Raw genomic sequence first — 22,515 nt, forward strand, 5'->3', positions numbered from 1 at the left:
TCAAATTATAACTTTCCATTTTTCATTTCAACTTAAGTCTACCTACCTGAAGCAGTAGATCCTTTTGATTGACATTGTCTGTTAGCTGCTTGATAACTAGTTCTTGGCTCTGCAATTTCTGATTGCCTTCACTCAAAAGAATATTGTAATGATGTTCAACTGCTTTTTCTTTCTCAGTCATTTCACCATGTAATTTCTCTAGTTGATTTCTAAGGTCCTATCAAAAGAATGAAACTGAATGTTTAGCAAATCAACTTTAAAAAAAGTTTAAGCCTAACAACCCACATCATCAGCTTAACTTTCCATTGCTTTAAATTACTCATATCACCGAATAGTCTGGAGAATGCATTTAAGCCAGTGTCTTTCTCTTGGCATCAATGAATACAATTAAAGAAAGAAAACTTATAGATGAGGTGTCAGTATTGTCTTCTAAAAATCTAGGTTGTTATTGTTGAAATGCTTCCCATACAGAATGACTGGCCTGGAAGGCTGTGGGGAGTATCATGCACGTAGATGTTGTCGCTGTCAGAATGAACACTCACTTTAGAGTTAATTTACGTCCTTGCTAGGAATAGAAGGAAATTGGTTATGGGTGATTCAGTTTCTCATTTGCTCTTTTTCTCATCACACCATGGAAATTCTTGCACTAACTTGTACTACTAGTTACTTTTGCACCAAACAAAAGGTCAGAAATGTTAAAACATTTTCTTTTGACAAGAGCACAAACTTCAAATGACCAATCAGGTCAGTCTCATGATTAGAAGTTGCGCAGAACTTGATCTTGATTCTGGCTCTGTTAATTACTTCCTACAGCTCCAAGATTAGTTGCATCATCTCCACAGCTCCCCATCAGAGAAACACAGACTTGTCCATTTTAAAAGCTTCTAAAACACAGAAACAATCTCTTTCAATAGCCTTATGCAGTAGCAAGTCCGAAGGACTCTGAGATCTATTAGGATCAGCATGGACTCCTGCAATGTAAAAAGCAGTATCTCCTTGCTTGCAGATCACACACTTGATGCACACCACAATTATAGCTTTCTCCTCTGCCTTCCTATAGATGCAGTGCCACTGCACTTGAAAATCCCCCATCTAAAAATGTAGCTAAGGTTTCAAAGTCTGACCACCTGATAAAGCCTTGGGTTCCAAGCAATAACATCAAACAATTCCTATTCCTTACATTTTGCTATGAACTGGGATAATCACTATATCAATGGAAATATATATGCAATTACTAGCATGTAACTGTTCCTAGTTACAGAGCTGAAAACATGCAAGAGCACAGGGCAGTAGAAAAATTCGTAACATGTCTTCTCTATCCTTCCAACTTCTCTCCCACCACCACTGTTTGTGTCACTTCAAACTTTTTGCTGATTTGTTGAAAGTTTCAACACTGTCAATTGAAGGAGGCATAGCTTGCATATACACCAGCCTCATTTTAAAAGCTTTCACTCTGCAAGAACATCTAGAGCATTTACTGCATGGATCATGTGGAAAAACGGAAGTAGAAACTTGTAACAAAGGAGCTGTTGTCTAAAATTAAACAATTAAAATTTACAATAGACTTTATACTACCTAAACTTCTCTTCAGACCCAAAGAAGCAGGTAATATAGCCTACATTTTAAAATAAATGTTTTCCATTTGTTCCCAAAAAGGGCCCATTTGTGAAGTATCATAAGCCCTTTAAATAGTTTGCACATATGGTAGTCACCTATAAACTTTACACTTGCCTCCACTAGGATTTAAAATTCAATAGTTATTTGTTATTCTAAGTACAAAGAAACAGCACTAGTGACACTTTAATTGCAGTCTCTTTACAAACTGTTTTATGTCCTTTGCTTGACTTAATTACCTTGCTTCATGCAGGTTCACATCAATTCCTTAACATCATTTTGCTACTTCAGTTTTACTTCCGTTTATTTTGCACATTAAATACAAATTGTCATTTGCATTGCCTTTTGGTTTACTTGCTTAATTTTAGTTAGCTTCATTACTAGGAGTCAGCTAAGAAATCCCTAATAGCTCCCCAAAAAAATCTTCAAATGTTATTCAAAGAATGAATAAGCTTGGACTTCAGTTCTGCAACCTAATAAATGTAATTTTCTTCAGGACCAAAAGAACTACTTGCTTGACTAAGAAAACTGAAGAACTGTAGAATCAGGTCCAGGTTTTGTCTCCCAAATATGTTTCTATTTCTTCCTAACTACTAACTATAAATATAAACTGCAGTGTAGTGCATATAAACTGCAGTGGAGTGCAGCTCTTTTGGAAGTAGTGTAATGGTCTGATAACTGCAAAGTCTTTTGGCTTCGAGTTATGGAGCTCTTCAAGTGAGCCACATTAAGCCTATTCATACACAACACGTGAATTGGAAGCAAAGGATCAACTGCAGTGTTATGATTTTCACTGCATTGCAAAGTTCACTCCTTAGCTTTCTACTTTTACATTGTTTTTATACTATTACATCACCGAGAAGCTTTAAGTGAATACATTACCCATAAGGTAATTAAACTGATGTCAAAGGAAGACTTTTGACCTCTCCTATAACTTCAAGTGACCAATAATCTGTGACTTCTCTTTATCAAAACCATAAACAGCTTTAAGAACAAAAGACAGTAGACATGCACGGATAGAAAAGATGCTGCTGCAATAACAGTACTACACCCCCTATTATCTAATCTCAGTCGCCTTGGTGTACAACACTGCTCGGGTACAGAAACTATGCTTCTGCCTTTAAAGCAGCACGAACATTTATGGCTAGGCTTGCGGAAGGAGGTGAGAAAGCATACAATTGTGGAAAAAGCAAGAAAGCCTGCAAGAGACTTGCAATTTGCAGATAGTTTGCCTCTACTATTTCTGCCCCAGAGTTCCCTAAACCCTTCGCAAAACAAGCTAGAGTTGAGACTGAAAATTATCTTCTTTGCATGAGCTAGAATTCTGCAACACACAAAACTATCCATCACTGTAGCAGGTTGCTTGAACTCATTGACCACTCAAATTGTCTGGGAGAAAATCTATTGGTTTCTATACATTGAGTTGCAAGGATAATGTAGTACCTACAGTTCTCAGAGCATAAACTTTGCAATTCTTTCTGCCAACCTTTTTCCCCAAGAGACTTTCTTATGATTAATGATAGTTGAACTAAGAAAAATGAATGTGAAACACTATAATGTAGAAGACCGGAGCAGATGCCTCCCCCTCCTTGTCAGATGGAAAACAGGTTGGTGAATAATTAAGTTGTGAAGTTCCAAAAACTCCATCTCAGGCTAAACTACAGGTAGGAAAACTAAATAATAAATTCTGCCTAATGAGTTATTCTGCATCTCCCCAACCAACTGATCAAATATGAATACCTAGTAAATACACTCTAATTGTCTACATTTAGGCCTGGAGAGAGAATGGATACTTAAAGTGTTTAATCATGTAAATTTGAATAAACTCTTTGATCAAGAAGCACTGAATCTGTTATAGACACAGTAACATGGTGGACACAAGCAACATTAAGGATGAGTTGATGTTTATTCTTCATCAATTATATGTAAGAATATATGCCCAAAGCTTCTTGTTTCAAAGACCTTAAAGTGATGCTGAACTACTGCTTAACAGCAGCTTCTGGAAGCTACAGAACTCAGAGTTCTCGCTTTTAAAGTTGACCTAGTAAAAAGCCAGGGCACCTGGCCACCCAGGGACCTTGTTCAAGAACATCTACACCCATTGCTCCAGAAGACTCTTAAGAAGTGCTTTGATGACCAGCTCACATGTAGCAGTCTTAACTAATTTAGTTTAACCTTCTTCCATTCCAGGACAGTAATGCCCAAATCCTCTCCAGACAAACCAGGTTTACAACAGGGCAGAAGTACTTTTTCTGGATCTCTAAGATTCTGGGGGTTTTGTTGGGGTTTTTTTTGGTGTTTTTTTTTTTTTAAACTAGATTTATGCAAAAGTTTGGATTATCCCAATCACAGTATATGAAAAGTCATTGAAAATTTCCCTGTGAGGAGCTAAGACAGCTATTCATTACAGATGTTGAGGGCATTTTCCACAGTTTATTACACATTCTTGCTAGTTTTATTCTAACAAAATAGAAACACTGATAAATAGGTATCTTAGAGCATAAATAGAACAGAATTTTTAAGGCTGTCTCAAAAAGTTTTCATCAGATCACTGAAGTGGTTTTCTATTTGTCAAAGAGCAAAATATCACAGCATTTTCTTTACTCCCACATATCTACTACTTAATGGGCAACATTTCACAGGCGATGTTGCTATATCCAAATGTACTGGCAACTCTGAAATTGAAGCAGCTGTTCTGCAAGGAGTAGGAAATAGGTTAGGGATATAATTTTTATAAGACTGCTCATCTTTTGGCAGGAATGCTTTTCCCCAAGGAGCTAGTCATTTACATGAAAAACTTGGACATAATGGAGTCAAATAGGCTTCTGTAACACAAGTAACATTGAATCCCCTGGCAACTCCCTACTTGGTCCTATTTTTCCTGTCCTTCCTATACAGAGTTATATTCTAGCTCCCCTGAAAGATGAAAAAAGTTCTGAATAGAGAAGACAGTTAAATATAAAATACTTTAAATCAATAAAACATGTTCTTTATGGCTGTTTTACTGACAGGAGTGATCTGTTCTTTCTCTCCTTAACCTCAACACCCTGAAGAAATTTCAAAGCACACCAAAGATAGAGACTTTGTGACGGCAGCCTAACCACAGTTGACAAGCAACCAAAAATGCAAGTTAAATTGGGGGCAGAGAGGGGGAGAACAACTTATTTGTTTGTAGGTGAAGAGATCCCTCTACTGGTTTTAAGTGATATTGCAGGAACAGCAATTTCTACATATACCTGCTTTAAAGGTCCTTATTTAATAATTGAACAAAAACATCCACTGAATAAAGACAAGCTCATTTAATCTTTTATGTAATTTAATATAGCAGGAGACTAATCCCTAACTGAAGAGGACCGGACTTTGCCTACACACAGGACTCTACTCATTATGCAAATGTTGCCCTAATGGAAGCAATTGTGAGATGACTTTAGAAAAATCCACAAGACATACAGGTGAGAAGTATGTTCATGTCAAACACTGAGAAGAAGGTGCATCCTTTTTTCAAAGGAAGAAGAGGAGAAACCTGATCATTCCCTTTGTTGCATGAGCTGTGCGTGCTGGAAGCAAAAGTGCTTATCTAAATGCCTACAGCAAGGTAAAAAACCCTAAACAGAATATGAAGCAAGCAAAATTAATGAACAGATACAGCGCATCATTTTTATGTGGAATTGTTATCAACTAATCCCGTGCTTTGGGAATTTTACAAGCAGAAATTATTACATATACAGGGTTTACAGTGACCCTGCTATGATAGCAAAAAGCAAGCTGAAGTTTGGCTTAAGGTTGCAACAACTGGCTACTTCTGTTGTGCATTAAAACTTAGAAGAAAGTTTAATTTAAGTACTGTCATTTAAGATAATGTATAGACATGTAACAAGACAAACACAGCAGAAATAAAACATACACTGTTGTGCACATTAATATTCTCCCATCAGAAAAACTGAAGCCAATAGATACCATTTATCACTTAAAATGGCTAATGATTTTTTCTAGGAACTAAGACTATCAAAATTATATTTATTTTAAAATACTTTTCTGTGCAGACTATGTGCCAGAATTTTCCTCAATCTTCTTGGCCACATTCTTTTGAACGGTGGCTTTAGGCAAATGCGTTTAACCTTTCCAAAAATTATTCAAATTAAAAGGCTAAATTTATTAGAAAAGGCCTCACTAGAAGTGCTAAATTATTTTTAAACTTTATGAAATAAAAGAAAAAAGTGATAATAACATTAATGGTTTTGTCACTTCTGCTCTTCTGTAGTTGTGCTTCATCCAGCTCCTTCTCCATTTTCTCTCTTTCTAAATTCAAATCATTTAGCTCTTGATCAGTCCTTTTAATCCTCCTTTGTAGTTTACGATTCTCAGCATCCTTTGTAAGGTTTTCTGAACGCAGCTCTGCTAAGAGGGTCTCTTTTTCCATCAAGAGAGCTTGATAATCCTCAGCACCCTGAAACATAAAGCAGCATTCAAGTTCTATAAGGGTATTTCGTAGAGACTGGAAGTCTTTATGCCTGTTGCATCCAAACCCAGTTCCCCGGCACCTCTTTCCAGTATTTCAAAGTTGTGGTGCAAAAATACAGTGAAATGACAGTTATTCACACAACAGGGGAAAATCTTACACTGAAAATTTTCTCAACTCATGTAACAGCTTTCAGTGACATCCAGCACAGGATAAGATTCTTGAATAACAAAGAATTAGATAAAGGTTGACCTGCAAAGGAGTCCATAATGCAAATGGGATCATATTATTATTATTGGTTCCCAAAGCTGTTATTACAGAAAGCTTTCTACTTTTGGGTCAATTTGAATCCAGACTAGGTCAAGGAGTTACCAAGTCATAAGCATATCTTTTTTATATGAAATAGTAAGTCTGACTTGTGTTCTTCCCCGTCACATACTGTTACAACTGGCCTCAAAGTTCACAACAGGGATGACAGGAGTAGTGGGCTACGCAGCATGATCTACTCACAGAACTGCCTTCAACTCAAGTTTGTAGCTAAGTAGCAGATCAATGAGGAGAAAGGTTTGCTCTGTCACCCACCGTGCAATATGGATTCTATGGACAGGAGGGAGTAGTTGCACACTTTTTAAATCTAGAACTTTTCAAAAATAATCAAGCTCTCAAAAATGAAAGGGTTAAAATTAGAGTAATATTTCAAAGCAGGACTTCCATGGTACGAAAAACCAAACATAAGCTATAGATTCACACACAGGCCAAAATGACCTGAAGAAGAAATAGGACATACTTTTCTCAATAGCACACACTTAAAATTTGGGCTTAAGTGAAATAAATGGCTTTTGAAGAAATGGAGGTGCTCTGTGAGAAGTAAACATTACTACTCCATTAGACTCTGAAATCAAAAAACAGTACAGTCAGTCACAAAAGCTTTATGTGTGTACACTTCAGATGCAAGCGTATCAACAACCTCTTCCATTCCTGCTGAGCTAACAGACCAAGCGAATGTACAATCATCATAATGGAAGATTCATCACTGCCTCTAATCAGTATTAGTTAATTTTATCAGACTTAGTTTTAGGTAAGTCTGAAAACATTACAAGAGACATTATGTTGTCTATTTTAATATCAAATTCTTACTCTCTCCCATTTTACATTTTAAGACCTTTATAACGCACAAATTGTCATCATGAAGTACTTTCTCCTCCACACACATGAAAGCATTACTAAATCACATTTTCACAAACAACATTCCACTATTTTATAAACAGTGGTTTCACATTGATTATATAAACAAATCCAAACAAGCGTCTCATACCCAGTTCAACTCTGCTAACAGGAAGAGTGTGCTGTTACCATGCTTTTGGAAGAAAAGCCAAAACATTCTTAGGTCAACAAAGAAAGCTTGACATCATCTCAGCTCCATAACTATTTCTGTCTTTATTTTTAACTCATTTGGCTTTTAGACATTTCTCCCTTAATTCTCAGTTGTTATAGAAGAAAAAACTCAAGGAATCAGATAAGTAATCTGACATTTTCACAGTCTATCATTTAAATAATTTAATTTGGGCAATTTTTTTTCAAAGTAAGAAGAATTAAACATTTAAACTAATTTTCATTCCTCCACTTTCAAAGACACAAAGGACTACCCACTGTGTGGAATTATGGATAGAGGAAGCCATGTTAATTGCTTGCTTCTTACCTTGAATTTTTGGATGTGTGCTTTGTGAGTTGCCTCTCTTGCCTTAGCCAATGAAGCATTTAGATCTTCAATTTCTGAACCAAGCTCCTCGTTCTTTAAGTAAAGTAAAATGAATACTATGTAGAAAGAGTTATTTCCAAGTGATGGTGATTCAGTAACAGCTATCCCATCTCATTATCCATTCATCCAACTACACAAAACAAATACTTTAAAGAACAAAAACACCAAATACATCATAATAAATCTTGTATAAAGAAATTCTTGTTCTTATAGAACACTCACTAGACTGCCTATTGTTCAAGTTAAATATTTCCCATTCTTCCACAAAATCTGAATTTCAGCTGACGTTGACCTCTCCCATTTTAGCTGTCTTTACGACAGTTCCACTTACTCAGCAACATAAAATACTTCTCATACCTTTTAAGCAGTGTTCAGAGCTGTTAAAAAAAATCAGTGTACAACTGAAAACATTTTTCCTCAAAGTTCTTAAGGGAGAAAGTATCAATTAAGTATCTTTTTCCTCTATCGTCCAGTCCAAGACCCCAAACTTTAGATAAACAGAACTGCTTACAGATATGACAGCAGTGATTAAGGACCCACTAGAAGCTTCCTAATGGTTACAGTGAGATCAGTCAAGCCCTGCCACGTACACAACGCACACATTACCCTCCCAATGATAGTTCAACAAAACAGCAAGATCATAATCAACATACCTCTTTTTCCTTTGCTTTTAATGCAACAGTTAGCCCTTGAATGGTTTTATCCCTTTTCAAACCATTCTTCTTTTCAACAGCAAGCTCATTTTCTCTCTCTTGTAGCTCTTCTTGAAGTGACTAAATTAGATTATGTGAAAGTTGCATTAACTTCCCACTAAGAGATACTGTAACTGCACATTAATAAGTACATTCTCTCAGAGTTCGTATATCTTATTACTGAGATTACTAATATAAAATATAGTCCCAAAATGCAAGTCATCATCTTAAAGATGTGCCTGGAATACAGTATAAGAAGCCTCATCTCGTGGGCTGGCCATGAGTATCAGCTTCAATATTTGATGAGCGTGCCTATCAGCTTTACTGAAAGTTGCTTCAAAAACAAGGGGACCCTGCCAGTCATCCAGCATGAAAGAGAAGTTACCAGAGGACTTGCCTTGCTTCCTTTCAAGTCAAGGCCTCTCTGTATCCTTGAATGCATAACAACATGCACTGTAAGTGGTCGAGAAAACAGAAACAAAACTAGAACTTACCTGAATTTTTTTTTCAAAGAAATTTCTCTCATTTTTAAGCTCCATTCTAATAGCCTGTAAGAACAAAACAGTTGTTATGATCAAGTAAATTCATTCTAAACACAAATGTAACTCATTAAGCATTAAAATTAAGCAAAATGTGCTCAAAAACTTTTGGGGTGGAGGGGGAAAACTTCGTATATGCCTTTTGGCAGAAATATATTGAATCAGTTGCTTCCTGGAAGTCTACAAATCTACCTGGATACAGCATGAACCTGTCCAAATTAAGAAGGAAAAAAAAAACAGCAGACAAACCAAAAAAACCCACACAACACATTTTCCCATGAGACAGGACAACTGTACTTGCTGAGTTAATAAAAATGCATTTTTATATGACATTTATCTATGTCAGCAAGATGCTTTTAGCAAGGGAGATTTTAATTAGCACTTTCCCTTGGGGAGGTTACAGATTTATTTTTTTAAAAAAGTAATCATAAAACCAGAGTTGTGCAGAGGTATTCATCAGATTTTTCTCTCCAATATTGCACCCCAAAATGATCATACAGTCAGTGCACTTCCTATGAAATGAGTACAGATGACCCTGTTTTCACCTTGACACACAAATACTTCTGTGAAACCAGGGTAGATTTTCCTGACACATATTGACTTAACTGCAAGAAGACCCAGAACTGAAAAATTTTAGTTCCATAAAGTCCAAACGCAGAAGGTTCTCTTGTCTATGCTTGACATCAACAAAAGAAAGTGTGTAGATACTGATCAATATTAAGCTCCAAAACAAAAGGGAAGAAAATCTTTCAGAAGCATGACAGCCTCCATGACTTTCTAATTCTGCCAGCTTTACATTATTGTTTGAAAAACCAATGGGGGGGGGGGGCGGAGGAAGACAAGCCTTAAGACCAGTTTCTACATTTCAGCTTTCAGAATATCTGTCTTCCTGTTTAAGAGCAACATGAAATAAAACTGACTCTTAGCACCTTCTGTAAGCTGAAGGCTAGACTTTCACTTTATTTAATGAGATTTTTTTATGCCTACCTCCCTTACCACAGCTTTTTCTCCAGACCATCACAGTAAAGATACTTCCCAAAAACAAACTCTCAAGTCACATTTGTAACTTCTAAAGAAGTTACGTCATCTATTGTGGGATCTATTAACATCTAGCATTTTTTATATATACTTCTGTAAAGCAATTGCACAGTATCAATAATACAGGCATAAAGTCAATAGGAAAGATAACCTTTCATTGAATGAATGGTAAGAATGGATAATATGGATGAACACTCACCACCAAACCACAATATAACCAATGAATGTTAAGGAAATGGACAAGGGAGAGAGGGAGGGAATAACCAATTTTAAAGAATTGGCTTAAGTCACTCACATACTGTCATGCACAAAACCTTTAAAATCCTACACCACATGAGATAATATATAACTGTTCAGTTTCCTCACCTCTATCTCACTATCTTTTTCATGCCTCAAAGAAATGGTAAGTTCTCTGAATTTTTCTGCTGATAAGTTCCCATCATAAGATCCACTCTGAGACTTTTCCTCTTCAAGGTGTTGAATTATAGCTTCTTTATTTTTCAATGACAGATTCAGTTGCTCTATAAGTCTAAAATTAAAAGATTTTTAATATTAATCTTAGATCATCTACCACCAATTCTCCAGTCATTGCAGTAAATCTTGCAGACAACTTTCCTAGGTGAAGACTCCAAACGATACTTGAAAAACTTAGGGCAGTGCTTTCACAGCCCCTTCTCTCTCCAGAGAAACCAGAAAAGGGCCATAACTCTACAGGAAGCAACAAACAGGCTTGAGCTATCTGCAAAGTGCTCATTCTTATTTTCCTCCAGTGCCATTTCAAATGTCAACACTTAAGCTTCAATATTTTAGTTACATTGTCCTTCATAGCACACACAAAAAGCTTATCAATCTATTCCACTTAGCACATACAACAGCATATCCTTATGTGCCATCACTAAGTGCCCCTCAAGTACATAGTTTCATCTATATTTGTACCTAAGCTGGTTCTCATTTCACATAAGCAAAAATAAAAAAGTTAAGTCAGCACTACCTTCTTTGGTCAATACACATCGTGGCACTTCCAGTATTCCAACTGATAAAAACAACAATGCTTGAGTTTTCTGACTGACGTTAAGGGTTATAAGTGAACACTTCCTGGCATAAGATGCCAGCTGTGATTCTCTCAGTGTTTTGTAGATCAGATGATGAAAATATCTTTTTAACACAATATGAATTCCAGATGTGCTACTCCCAAACAAGTTTAAAGCATTGCACATTAATATTTGATTCAGTTCAAGAAGTCAAATATTCTCCTCTTCCATTTGCACTGTTTTTCTGGTCCTGTGAATACTCACACTGATCTACCAGCGTGTAATTATAGAAGATCCTGTTAACACCAGATCACAAGGCGGGACGTGGGGAAAAAAAAAAAAAAACAACAACAAAACTTTCTTCTTCAATACTCCACACGGCCTTCACTTCAGTGATTCATTTCTGTCAATTTGTTTCCACACCTTAAGCACTGTTTTCACACAAGCTATAGAGCTGGCAACTAAAGTACCTCTGAAAGGCCTGGTTTTATAACTCCTTCCCAGCTCAAGTCACTCAGAAGAGCAACTGTATTCAACACAGATGACTAACAGACAGAAAGAGGAAGACAGGAAAGGGAAAAGGGAAAGGAAGGAGATAACTTGAGAGCCAGGTTATAATTACTGTCATGGCACATAAGGTGCAGTATCAATTAGAACAGTTTCATAATTTTATGCCACTGTAGATTTCAGATTTGCAGTTTTCAATATGTATGCTTTTACAAAAACTGTCTGGAAAACACTGCAAACCTTGCATTGGTCCTACTGTAATATAAAACCTATGAAATTAAAGCCTCAGGCCAACATAACTTTCTGTTACTAGAGCAGGCCAGTTATTCAGTTACTCAGAGAGCAGCTACCTGCAGGGTTCAGTCACAAACAGACAGGGAAGGATACTCCAAAGTGTAAGGAATCATAACAATCTTTTGATCTCCACTCCGGGCTCACATGCCCAAATCCAACTAAGCTTTACTGGAAGGCTTGCCAGGCATGTATTTTACCTTAGTATCTAAAAAAAATAAAAAATCCTCCAAAGTATTGAGATTTGAGTTTATACATTTTCCCCACCTAACGTTATTGAACAACAAACACCTTTCCAACTACCTGCCAAACAAAGCAAAGCACAATCAAACCCACGAAGCTCAAACACACTACATTTCTCTTCCCATTAGATTTACCAACCCCAACAGATACATCACTGGGACTGAAGAGTACACAAACACCGTGAAAGCAGTAAGGGAACACAAATGGTAGAGACAAGTTCTATTCAGCAATGGTTCAAGAAAGCAGCAAGCAGGAGATAAGTCAAAGTTACAAAGATGCTTTAAAGTAGGACATGCTCATGTCACACACATACTGTTTCTTTTACACTTTCAGACAACTTTTAAAGATGATTTTTCTATCATGCAACATGTAAGCTCGTTGCTGTGTTGCTATTCATTTAGCAGCTGAATAGATAAAATGGCCAGTAACACTCACTCATGTATCTGAGGGTAGGATCAAACTATTAAAACCTATATCCATGTCGACTCTTTGCACTTTAGCAATAAAGAATTCCAGTAGTTAGAGACATCACCAGCAAGAGTTCTGACCTGTCTTTCTCAGCTCTGGTAATCATATCCACATCCTTTGCAGGAGCATTCATAATTGAAGAAAGTTTCTGCTCAGCAGCTATTCTCAGAGCTTTCTCCTTCTCTGTCATTGCAATGGCTTTTTCCACATCTTCTTGGGCAGCTTTAAGATTCTGTAATTAAAACACACAATCCTGACGCCTCTAAGAACAAAATGCTCACAAAAATGTTCACATACTGAAGTTGTTTCTACCAAACATATGTTGGTATGTTTAATTTAGCAACTTTCACCAAGTAGTTCAAGCACTTTGCAAATGCTTCTGAACACTTTGTATCTGCATTTTCAAGATTAATCCATTTCTGTGGTATATAAAGGGAAGTTTGTTTCCAAGGAATAAAACAAATACCCTAACTGACAGCAGAACTAGAAATGAAAGCGCCCCTATGCTATGGCTTTAGATTTAGCTATTTGTGGGGCTTTGTCCCACTGTCCTCCCACTATCACAATAAATAGCTACACTTAAAGAGGTTAAAGAAAGGCTTTTTTATTCAACCAGAGATAAAATAAATATTCACAGGCTCACTGTAGCTAACAGGAACTCTTCCCAACATCATTTATATTTTGCAAGAATTGATAAAGTATGAACCAGACATTTTTCTCTTGAACAGCAATGGAAACAAGAGGTGACACCCAGAGATTCCAGTCAACTTCCTCTAGGTGACCCAACTCATGGAAATGCAGAACACCAATAGAACATACTTGTCATATACTACATAAAATTTGTTTCAGGTCTTCATTTTTAATTGTAAGCTTCCCTGCTGTGCTCACTGAATTTTGCTTTCTATGAAATAAAAGCCCCACTGTAGCCTAACAAGTAATTCTCCCTTCTTTTTCAAGCCTATATTAAAAAGACTATCTCTTTGGGGGAGGGTGAGGAAAAGATCCTTCACCACTTGACTTCACCACTCAAGCCCTCTCCTGAAAAGCTGTTCTGTCAGCATCCATCTTTAAATCAAAAACTCTGAAGGAAATTGATCTCTGTTAGCATTATCTGGATCTATGTAATTATATGGTGCTACCTAAACAAGTGACTAATACTACTCTGCAGTGTTTACATTCATAAACAAAATTAATGTCAGAGGACAACACTATATTCAGGCTACAGAAAATACTGTACCACCATGGAATTAGAATATTTGCCCATCTACCTGCCAGATCTGGGAAACACCAGTCTGACTGGCTGTTTTGGTACAGAGTAAGTAGTTTAGGAACTTCTCTACCTATTCAAAGCATGAAGAATGCTTTGAGAAATCCCAATTCCACTACTGAAAAAAAGGTCATGGAGATTCCCCCCTGCTCCTCCTCCCTGAAGGAGCTCACTGCTTTAGGAATAGTGTTAAATCATCCTGATAGAAAATACCATCAGGAGTTGGCTACCAATACCTTCCATGACCAATTCAGTCTTTAGGGATGGGAAAGCAAATACTGGAATATACCCACTTGTATTTACTGTTCTATTTGCTATTCTATTTCTGTTTACTTACAGAAAGAGCACCAGACATCCATCCCCCTCACAAACACAAAATCCCACACCTCCAGACAAGTGTATATCATGATGCAAAACAATCATGAGCTTATGTATTTCTAGAACTTGACACAAACATTTCCACCACAGACCACTCACTACCAAATTTGTTCTTTACAAGAAACTGAACTTCTTGCTTCTGAGGAAGCATGTTATTCATAGAAATAAATATTCTTTTTGCCTTTACACTACAAAATGAGGAAACCATGAAGCAATTCCCTTGTAAAGATACCAGCAATGGCTCAACAATAAATATAGGCATAAACTGTCTCAACCACAGACAGCAAGGAATAAAAAAAAGACATTGTTAAGAAGAACTCTGTGGAACAAGAGAATGTTATGCAAAAAGGTGATACAGTGACAGCAGAAGCCAACAATATTTGGCAGATAAAGGTCAACCTAACAACAGGGTGTAAGGCATGCAGGCAGAATGCTGGTTCACCCAGCCAGAAGCTGCCATAAGTAGGTGGCCCCTCTCAGCCTGTAACGAGCACACAAGAGGGGAGACGTACAAAGCTACAGAATCTCAGACTGATACTGCAATACTGCTGTCCCCTATAAAGATGGGAAATTACAGGAGTGCTTACAGAGTGGTTCCAGCTATTTACAAAGCTGAGACCTTATCGGTAGAAGTGTTCAAAATCCAGCCCCTCTTCCTCTAAATAGAGATTGCAGTTCTGAAAATGTAGCCTCCTCACACTGGGATTAAGGAATCAAAGGTTTGTGCTGAATGTACCTAAATACCACCAACAGGTACAAATTTCCTGAAGAACTGCTATCCTCATATTGCTCCCTTTCATTGTTTTTTTCCTTTTATTTTTTCCTTGTTTCACACTGACTATTTTTCCAGGCAAGCTGAAACAATTTCAAAAACACAGGTAGATCACAGTATCAAATCTCAGACGACAGAACAAAAACAGCACTGATATCTCACTGTTTCTAACTATTCCTTTGGCCACTCACCGCTTCCAGAAAGTTTATTCGGCTAGTCAGGATTTCTTCCATTTCTTGCATCTTCTTTTGTGCCTCTTCTTTCACACGCTGTATTTCAGCATCACCACCCTGGGCCAAGCTTTCAACTGCCTTACTGAAAGACCATAATATAGACAGAAATCCCATTGCATATCAGAGTGGAAAACATTCAAAGTGCAAGTGGCTGATAGATTATGCACAAGCAAGTGCCTTCCACTTTATCTGTACCTGCCCTTAAAGGTTAAATACAAACATCTACTCACTATATAGCAGTTTTGGCGGTATAGTCCGGGAGTTCCACACATGAACCTTGTCACAGTGGATAAGCAAGCACTTGGTATGTATAATGGAAAAGTGTAATATTTCCTTCATATTTTTAAAGCTTCCAAAAGTATCAAGACTTTTGTAATGTATTTTCTACAGCAAGCAGCACTGGAATAAACTGAAGATACGTAGCTGCTGAGGTCTCTCCAACTGCCTTTTCAGTAATTGTTAATACCTTGTAAGAAAAGAACAGCTAGTGTTTCCTTACTAAACAAAGGATGATCATTTGTTTATGATTTCCCCCTGAATTTTGCTTCTTATTATGAACTTGTGCAAGGTTCCATTCAAAGTCCAGCAATACCCTTTGACAGTTACCTGGAGAGACCAAACAAATTAACCTGGTCCTCAGGATCTACTTGAAACTAGGCCCCTCTGAACTACTGAAAAAGACCAACTGGTGACAATTCAATGCCATGGGAGGTAGAGCACACAAAGAAAATTCCATTGAGACTGAGGCCCATGTGGCAGTCAGTAGCTGCCAGTCACTGCCAGCCTGGATTAGTTTTGAACCAGGCATCTAGAAGGAAGCAGTTTAACAGACTGTCAGCCCTATTCACTCCCCAAGGCATATTCCACCTTGCCCACACCATAAGACAAGGTAGCACTACATAATTTTTAAATAATACTTATTTAGAAAAGAGGTCCTAACAGAAAAGCAGACATTTTAAATGTATTCATTTTTATATCATTAAAACCCACAAGATTCATTCTAGATTAGTTCTGAACTGCTTTCTCAGCCTTACTGAGAAGTGGTTTGTGTAATATCTTCTCAATCCTGTGCTGTAAAAAAAGTCCACCTCTTCACCTGTTAAGACAACTAAGTTCTTAGCATAAAGTCTACAATAGGAATGCTAAGCCATTCACAACTAGGAAGTCATTTATTTACCTGAAAAATACAGTAGAATGAAGGATAATATCAAAGTCGCACCATCCAGTATAACTACATTAACATCACTGTGCATTTAAGAATTCACACATGTAATTTCTGTAATGAATGAAGCAATTTCTTGATAAGTGCCCTTAAAATACTACTTTGGTATCCTTATATTCCTAAAACATTAGGAGTAAAATGAAGAGAAGCAAAATCTTGGAAATCCTAAGTAACAGACATCAAGAAATACACGGGTACTTACGAGGCTTTGATAAGTAGTTTCTCTCTCTCTTGCAGATCACGCTTCAGACTTTCTATCTCAACTTTCAGCTCAATGTTCTAGGACAAAAGAATGAAAGTGTCTGGAGAGAATTCAGAGGTCACCCTACCCAAAAGTTATTGCCAATGTGTAGATACTTTTTGTCTAGACCAACAAATATAAAGTATCATTGGGCTAAGAATAGCATAGAGACATTTTAGGTTTTAAAGGACGTATTTTGCAAAGTTCTAGACTTTCAGAAATCTCAAAAAGCTTTTAGAACTACCGTATTCAAGCAACACAAACCCCCTACACACACACTCAACTACTATAATGGGGAGTACTGCAGATCAGCTTGGGAGTTTCTAGGGCTTCCATGCACAGTTTTAATTTATCTACGAGATATTTCCTTTTCTTTTAGAAACCTGATTGTATCAACTATTGAAGCATTTAATAATCTTTAAATTATTTTGTCATAGCCTGGGAAAACTACTCTAAGTACAAAGAACTACTTGGTCTGCAAGTTGACAGATACCATTTCAACACATTAGCAATTACAAGAAAGACATCAGTGTAGAAGACCAGGACAGAAGACCAATCAGCAATATTCAGTTGAAACCATGACCTAGCTAAACATAAATTTATGTACTTAACTGCTGTGACAAGCATCAACAGAGACTTAAATTTCTATCCTATTTCAGAAAAGAGAACCGATGCAAGCATCTGCATTACCAAAATTACTTGTTTTCCCTTCTAGAACACAGGTACCACCAAAAGGCATAAGAAATGCTTCCTATCATCTGCAAATGCAAAATAACAAGGATGCAAGGCAGACTACCCAACTCAAATCCTTCCTACAACTTATAAAGATACCAGTTTCGTCTACAGACTGACACAGGAATCAAACAGATTTCCTGAATTCTGTACAAATACACATTCTTTCAATTTAGAGCAATAAAACTAGAAGCTATACACAACCCTAACACAACTTTATCTACGTGCTTCAGAGGAAGCAGCTTTGAGCTGGACAGCCCAAACAACCTCCAAGTAGCTGTACTGACATCTGATAAACCCAGGAAAGAACAGAGGGGTGAAATGAACTGCCCAATAGTAGAAAGCAGAAAAACTACATACCAAATTCAGGAGAAGCATGCTGCTTCTTCTATTCCCCATATGATTTCAGTAGGACAGCTACCAAAGATTCATAACCACTTATAATGGTAGTTTTAATTTAGTTATTACCAAAAAGGATTAGGCCAGACTTAAATAAAGTTATCATACCAAAATTCCAACAACAAAAAAGACTCAAAAGTTAAGTAAAACAGGAAACATCCCCACAAAACAAACTCTTCAAGAAGATATACAGTTCTATTAAATTATTCTAGACGCATACGATTTTGTATATTTCTTCAGTGGGACCATCAAACTTCTGCTGCATTCGCTCCTCCAGAAAGTATATACGAAGCTTCAGGTTGAAGTTCTCTTTTTTCAGATCAGTGATTTGCTGTGAAATAAGAAAGAAAATGAGCAAATTATGTCATGCTTTTCAAACCAAGTAAAATAAAGAGTGAAAACTACTATCATTTGGTTTTGCTCTCCACAGTGCAAGATTAGAATTCAACCCACTGGACATAGTTAAACATATACATATGTGTGGGTGATATACACACACACATACATATTTTCAAATGGCATGACAGCCAAGTCAAAATGAAACATCCTTCCCTCCAAGACAGTGTCACCCAGGGACCTGCAAATACTCCAAGCCCTTCAACATGGTTCTATCTTCTACAGCATCAGCACCTATCACAGAACATATTTTTCTCCCACCATCCCAGCCATAACATTTTTTTTTCCCATCTCCATGCCTCACCCAAACAAGAAGAAATCCCACTCCAGCCTACCCCTTCTGAATGTGTTGGGATTTGTTCTTCAGTTCTTAAGATATGTACGCACACTGGCATACACACAAACTTTGTGTGTGTGTTTATAAGATGTTATCATTTAGCTTGTGGTTATTTTTAGCCATGCAAAACTCTGAAACACTAGCACTTAAGCAAATAACAATTACAAAATAGTATTGTTTAAAAATATATAATACATGCTGTTGTGCAGACAGCGCTCTTTAGAATATTCCTTAAGTACTAAAACATTGACTCTACACAAAAAGAATCCAAGAGTTTTTTAAAATCTAAAAACATTAAGTAGTTCTTTCCTCTATTTTATAGAACTTGAACAAAATACAAGATGTCATGTTGAAACAGAAGTATTTTCTTAGCAAAAGCTTGGGATGATAGCCTTATTCATGGGAAGGAAAGCACAAGCACGCAAAGCACGGGGGCCCAATCGAACACCAATAAAACCTTTATCCCATGCCATATTTCATAGTGCAATTCTCTGGGAAAAAATTACTTATGATTTTTAACCTTCCCCGTAGAAGCAGTAACATAGTTGATGGCTTCATTAATGAAAGGAGTCTCCCTCTAAATTTTTTTTAGGAGACTAAGCATAAAACATTCATCCAAATAAGACTTGCGTCCCCTGCCATCTGCTTTCTGCAAAAGGAAATCTAATATGTTACAGAGCTGCTAATAAAATATTTATGTAGGCTTTTCCAGAACAGTATAGTACCACTTGTAAAAATTATTAGCTATACAATTCTTAAAATATCTGGCTTGTGAAACCCAAGATTATTTTCTGTAGCTGCACTCAGAACTTGCATCTGCAAACAATTCTTCAGTTTAATAATCTCTGCTCAGCAAGATGCCTTGTCATTATTCACACAAGTAAATATCATCTAAGCAACTAAAATACGCTTGACTACATAAACTCTGTGGTCCATTCACACATCCTGAAGAAGCCTGTCTTTAGAAGCAGTAGCAATACATATATTTAACTTTATCTTTGTTTCCCTACAATTCCAATTGGATGATCGCGAATAGTAGTAGATATAAACTTGAACTATGCAAGTAATGGCTTAAAGCATGATACCTCATAAGTATCACAGGGTATATCTTGAGTAACTGGAATGACTATTTTGGAACATTCAAACAGATGTAAGCATGAAAACAATGCAACTTCGTAGTTCAAGTCAGAGCCCAATGCAGAATATGGCTCAAAACCAAAATCCTTATTCAGAGTAAGCAAAGAAATTAAAGATTTCTGAAACAAAGCAAGGCTGTGCTAGATCCTGCATGTCTTGCTGGCAAATTCAGTTCAATGTTCAACTGGTGAGAACAGGCCTTAAAGCGTTTGGTTTGGTTTGGGGGTTGTTTGGTGTTTTTTTAAGCTGTCAGTAGATCATTCCTAACAGTTAGTCTCTGTTTATTCATTCAGAAAAAGTTCAAGGGCCAAAGACACTGAAATTGTATCAGTTGAACTTCTAGTTAGTCTTCACCCATTCAATATGTCTGAGTCAAAATGAAAAAACAATTTCAAAAGAACTCAGCATACCTTAATTCTACTCACATGTATTTCAGTGGCAATAGAATTAAACCAAAGAGCTTAAGGGTACTATTTTCAAAAGGCAAGCAAAACAGACTACACAATCATAAACCAAGAAGTGAAACAAATGTTGTCTCTGACATTCAGTTTCTCAGAGGAAAGTTAATTCAGGCAGACTACAATTAAAAAGTTATAGCTTAATAAAAGACAACACGTAAAATGTGAACAAGTTCACACTGCAGAGAGATTTTAATGGCAATCCTCTCGACTTGCACATTTAAAGACTTGGTCTTAATTCCTTTATGCATTTTGATTTCTGTATTTAAAAAAGGAATGAAAGAAGAGAAACAGCACACACTTCTTGAGAAACCAGGACAATGCAACACACTCTACACAGAATATTCCACACCACGAACAGCATGGTAGCAAATACCACTTGCCGAGCTTGGTTTAGCTCCTTTCCAAGTCATAGAGCCACTTTTATGCAAAATGGCATCTGTCAGCAGACGCTGTGGTTTCACAGCGCAGCACAGTTTTTGCCAGCAGAGGCCATTTTACAAGACAGCAAAACTCTAAGTGAGTTTGGGAAGACAAGAAAAAACACACAAATATTATTACTTAGTTCCCTAACTTGATACCAATCACACTTTCTATTCACGAACATCTAATAAATCCTAACAAGGTTCTCAATTAGAGATGCCTTCCACTTTGCCCACATAATCACATTTTCTATCACAAGGTGGTTCCTCCCCATATTGCAAGAAAGTGGGACACACCGTAAATACTAAAAAAAAAAAATCTACACCTCTAATATTATCTAGCTCAGCATCTTCTCCACGTCTAAACATAAATGGACCTTTCCTACATGGATCTACCCTTTAGCCTGTTCAGGAGTCACTAGATCCATCCTGTTCTCTCTGAGCTGCAAGGCAAGGAACCCACTCTTTTTATTACTTCCTCATATCCTCTATAAATAACATAGCCTCAAAGATCAGCAAACTCATGCAGTAATATATATATGTACAACCCATCTCCAAGCAGGACATATCAGGAACTTTACCTGCTAATTTAGATTTTTTTTTTCCAAGTGGGCTAAGAACAGCCTTACGATGTCAGTCCAAAAGCGCACCTAAACATGGCTACAACCGAATGCTTGGTGAATAGTAAAAGGATGAGGAAAGTAAACACTCCCCTTCTTAAGTCTAGCCTTCCAGCTACCAGCAATCTTAAAGACTCAAAAACAGAAGTTATAGAAATATCTCTGTGTTTAATGGATTCTTCTTCCTTTACTTGAATGGATTTTTGAGCTTCATTATACTATTGGCATCCATAAGACCCTATGTAAGTTTTACAGCTGAGTTTAACATAAGGGGTCTGTACGTACCAGGAAGCCAGAGATCTGTGGGGAGACCCTTTCTCCTCTACATCACACAGAGCAAACAACAGATTTTTCCCTCCCTTCTACAACTTTTTCCCCTGTGCAAACAAACACTGCAGATAATGAATCACTTGCAGAATGTATATTCTAGACTGAGGTCTTTGGCACGTATCACAGTAAAAGATTTTCAGCGTATACTAATGCCAGGGCAGTGTCTTTCTACCCCATCAATACACAAAAGCAAAAGAGAAAGTGAAATAGATACAGACTGTAAAAAACATCCTTCACCAAGGCTTTCCAAAACAAGCTTTAAATTCTGAGCAAAGAGCATAGCTTGCTCCTCAGAGGGATATAAGGCCACAAGAAACTGAAAAAGTTTAGAAGAAACACTCATTTCAAACATAACAATGCTACAAAAGGTAACAGCAGTTACAGAAGCACCCTAAGAACTGCGGACACTTGAACACATCCTGAAGATGACATGCCACAGCCTTTATCTGTAGCAATCACCTCGGAGATTTTTGATTGCCTTCCCCTCTACAGTTTCTTCACACAACCATAAGCACTTGAGTTAAACAATTTAAAACTTTTTACAGGGAAGTTCTCCTGCAACCCCAACCAAATCATCATTCAGCAGTTATAAACTATTGGCTTCTTCAATTTAAATAACCAATACAATTAATATATTAAAAAAAAATAAATCTAATGTTTTCCTTTATATTCTAGTACATGCCAAAGCCAGCTTTATCTACAGAATTGTCACAATGATACTAGACCTTTACAACAAAAGTATTCCAAGCACAGTCATACATAATTATAAAGGTAAAAGGTATTATACAGCAGTCAATTAATTAAAAAGCCAAATCCTCTATTAGTCTAAAAGAAAATAAACTTGGTGTTTCCCTGAAATAAATCAACTGCAGACTTGCAAATCAAGTTCTTCTGTTTTCTGGTGATTGCACGAACTTTTGAGCAGAGGGT

General features: G+C 36.9%; 1 protein-coding gene across 10 annotated transcripts in view; it reads right to left on the reverse strand.

Annotated features, from left to right (window-relative positions):
• Positions 1-22,515, reverse strand: part of CDK5RAP2 (CDK5 regulatory subunit associated protein 2) — an 85,244-nt gene that overhangs the window by 60,166 nt on the left and 2,563 nt on the right. For 8 of the 10 annotated variants that reach the window (XM_074890799.1, XM_074890794.1, XM_074890792.1 and 5 more), the window contains 10 exons: positions 18,106-18,216; positions 16,716-16,792; positions 15,250-15,373; positions 12,722-12,873; positions 10,468-10,630; positions 9,019-9,072; positions 8,486-8,605; positions 7,773-7,865; positions 5,843-6,061; positions 47-217 (listed from right to left, as the gene is read on the reverse strand). In XM_074890799.1, coding sequence (XP_074746900.1) covers positions 47-217; positions 5,843-6,061; positions 7,773-7,865; positions 8,486-8,605; positions 9,019-9,072; positions 10,468-10,630; positions 12,722-12,873; positions 15,250-15,373; positions 16,716-16,792; positions 18,106-18,216 — 1,284 coding nt within the window. Of the gene's footprint in view, positions 1-46; positions 218-5,842; positions 6,062-6,860; positions 6,957-7,772; positions 7,866-8,485; positions 8,606-9,018; positions 9,073-10,467; positions 10,631-12,721; positions 12,874-15,249; positions 15,374-16,715; positions 16,793-18,105; positions 18,217-22,515 lie in introns of those variants that run through there. The other 2 variants (XM_074890797.1, XM_074890798.1) reach the window with 2 other exon arrangements.

Source organism: Strix uralensis, chromosome 21 (genome assembly GCF_047716275.1).
Source record: "Strix uralensis isolate ZFMK-TIS-50842 chromosome 21, bStrUra1, whole genome shotgun sequence".
Classification (NCBI taxonomy): domain Eukaryota; kingdom Metazoa; phylum Chordata; class Aves; order Strigiformes; family Strigidae; genus Strix; species Strix uralensis.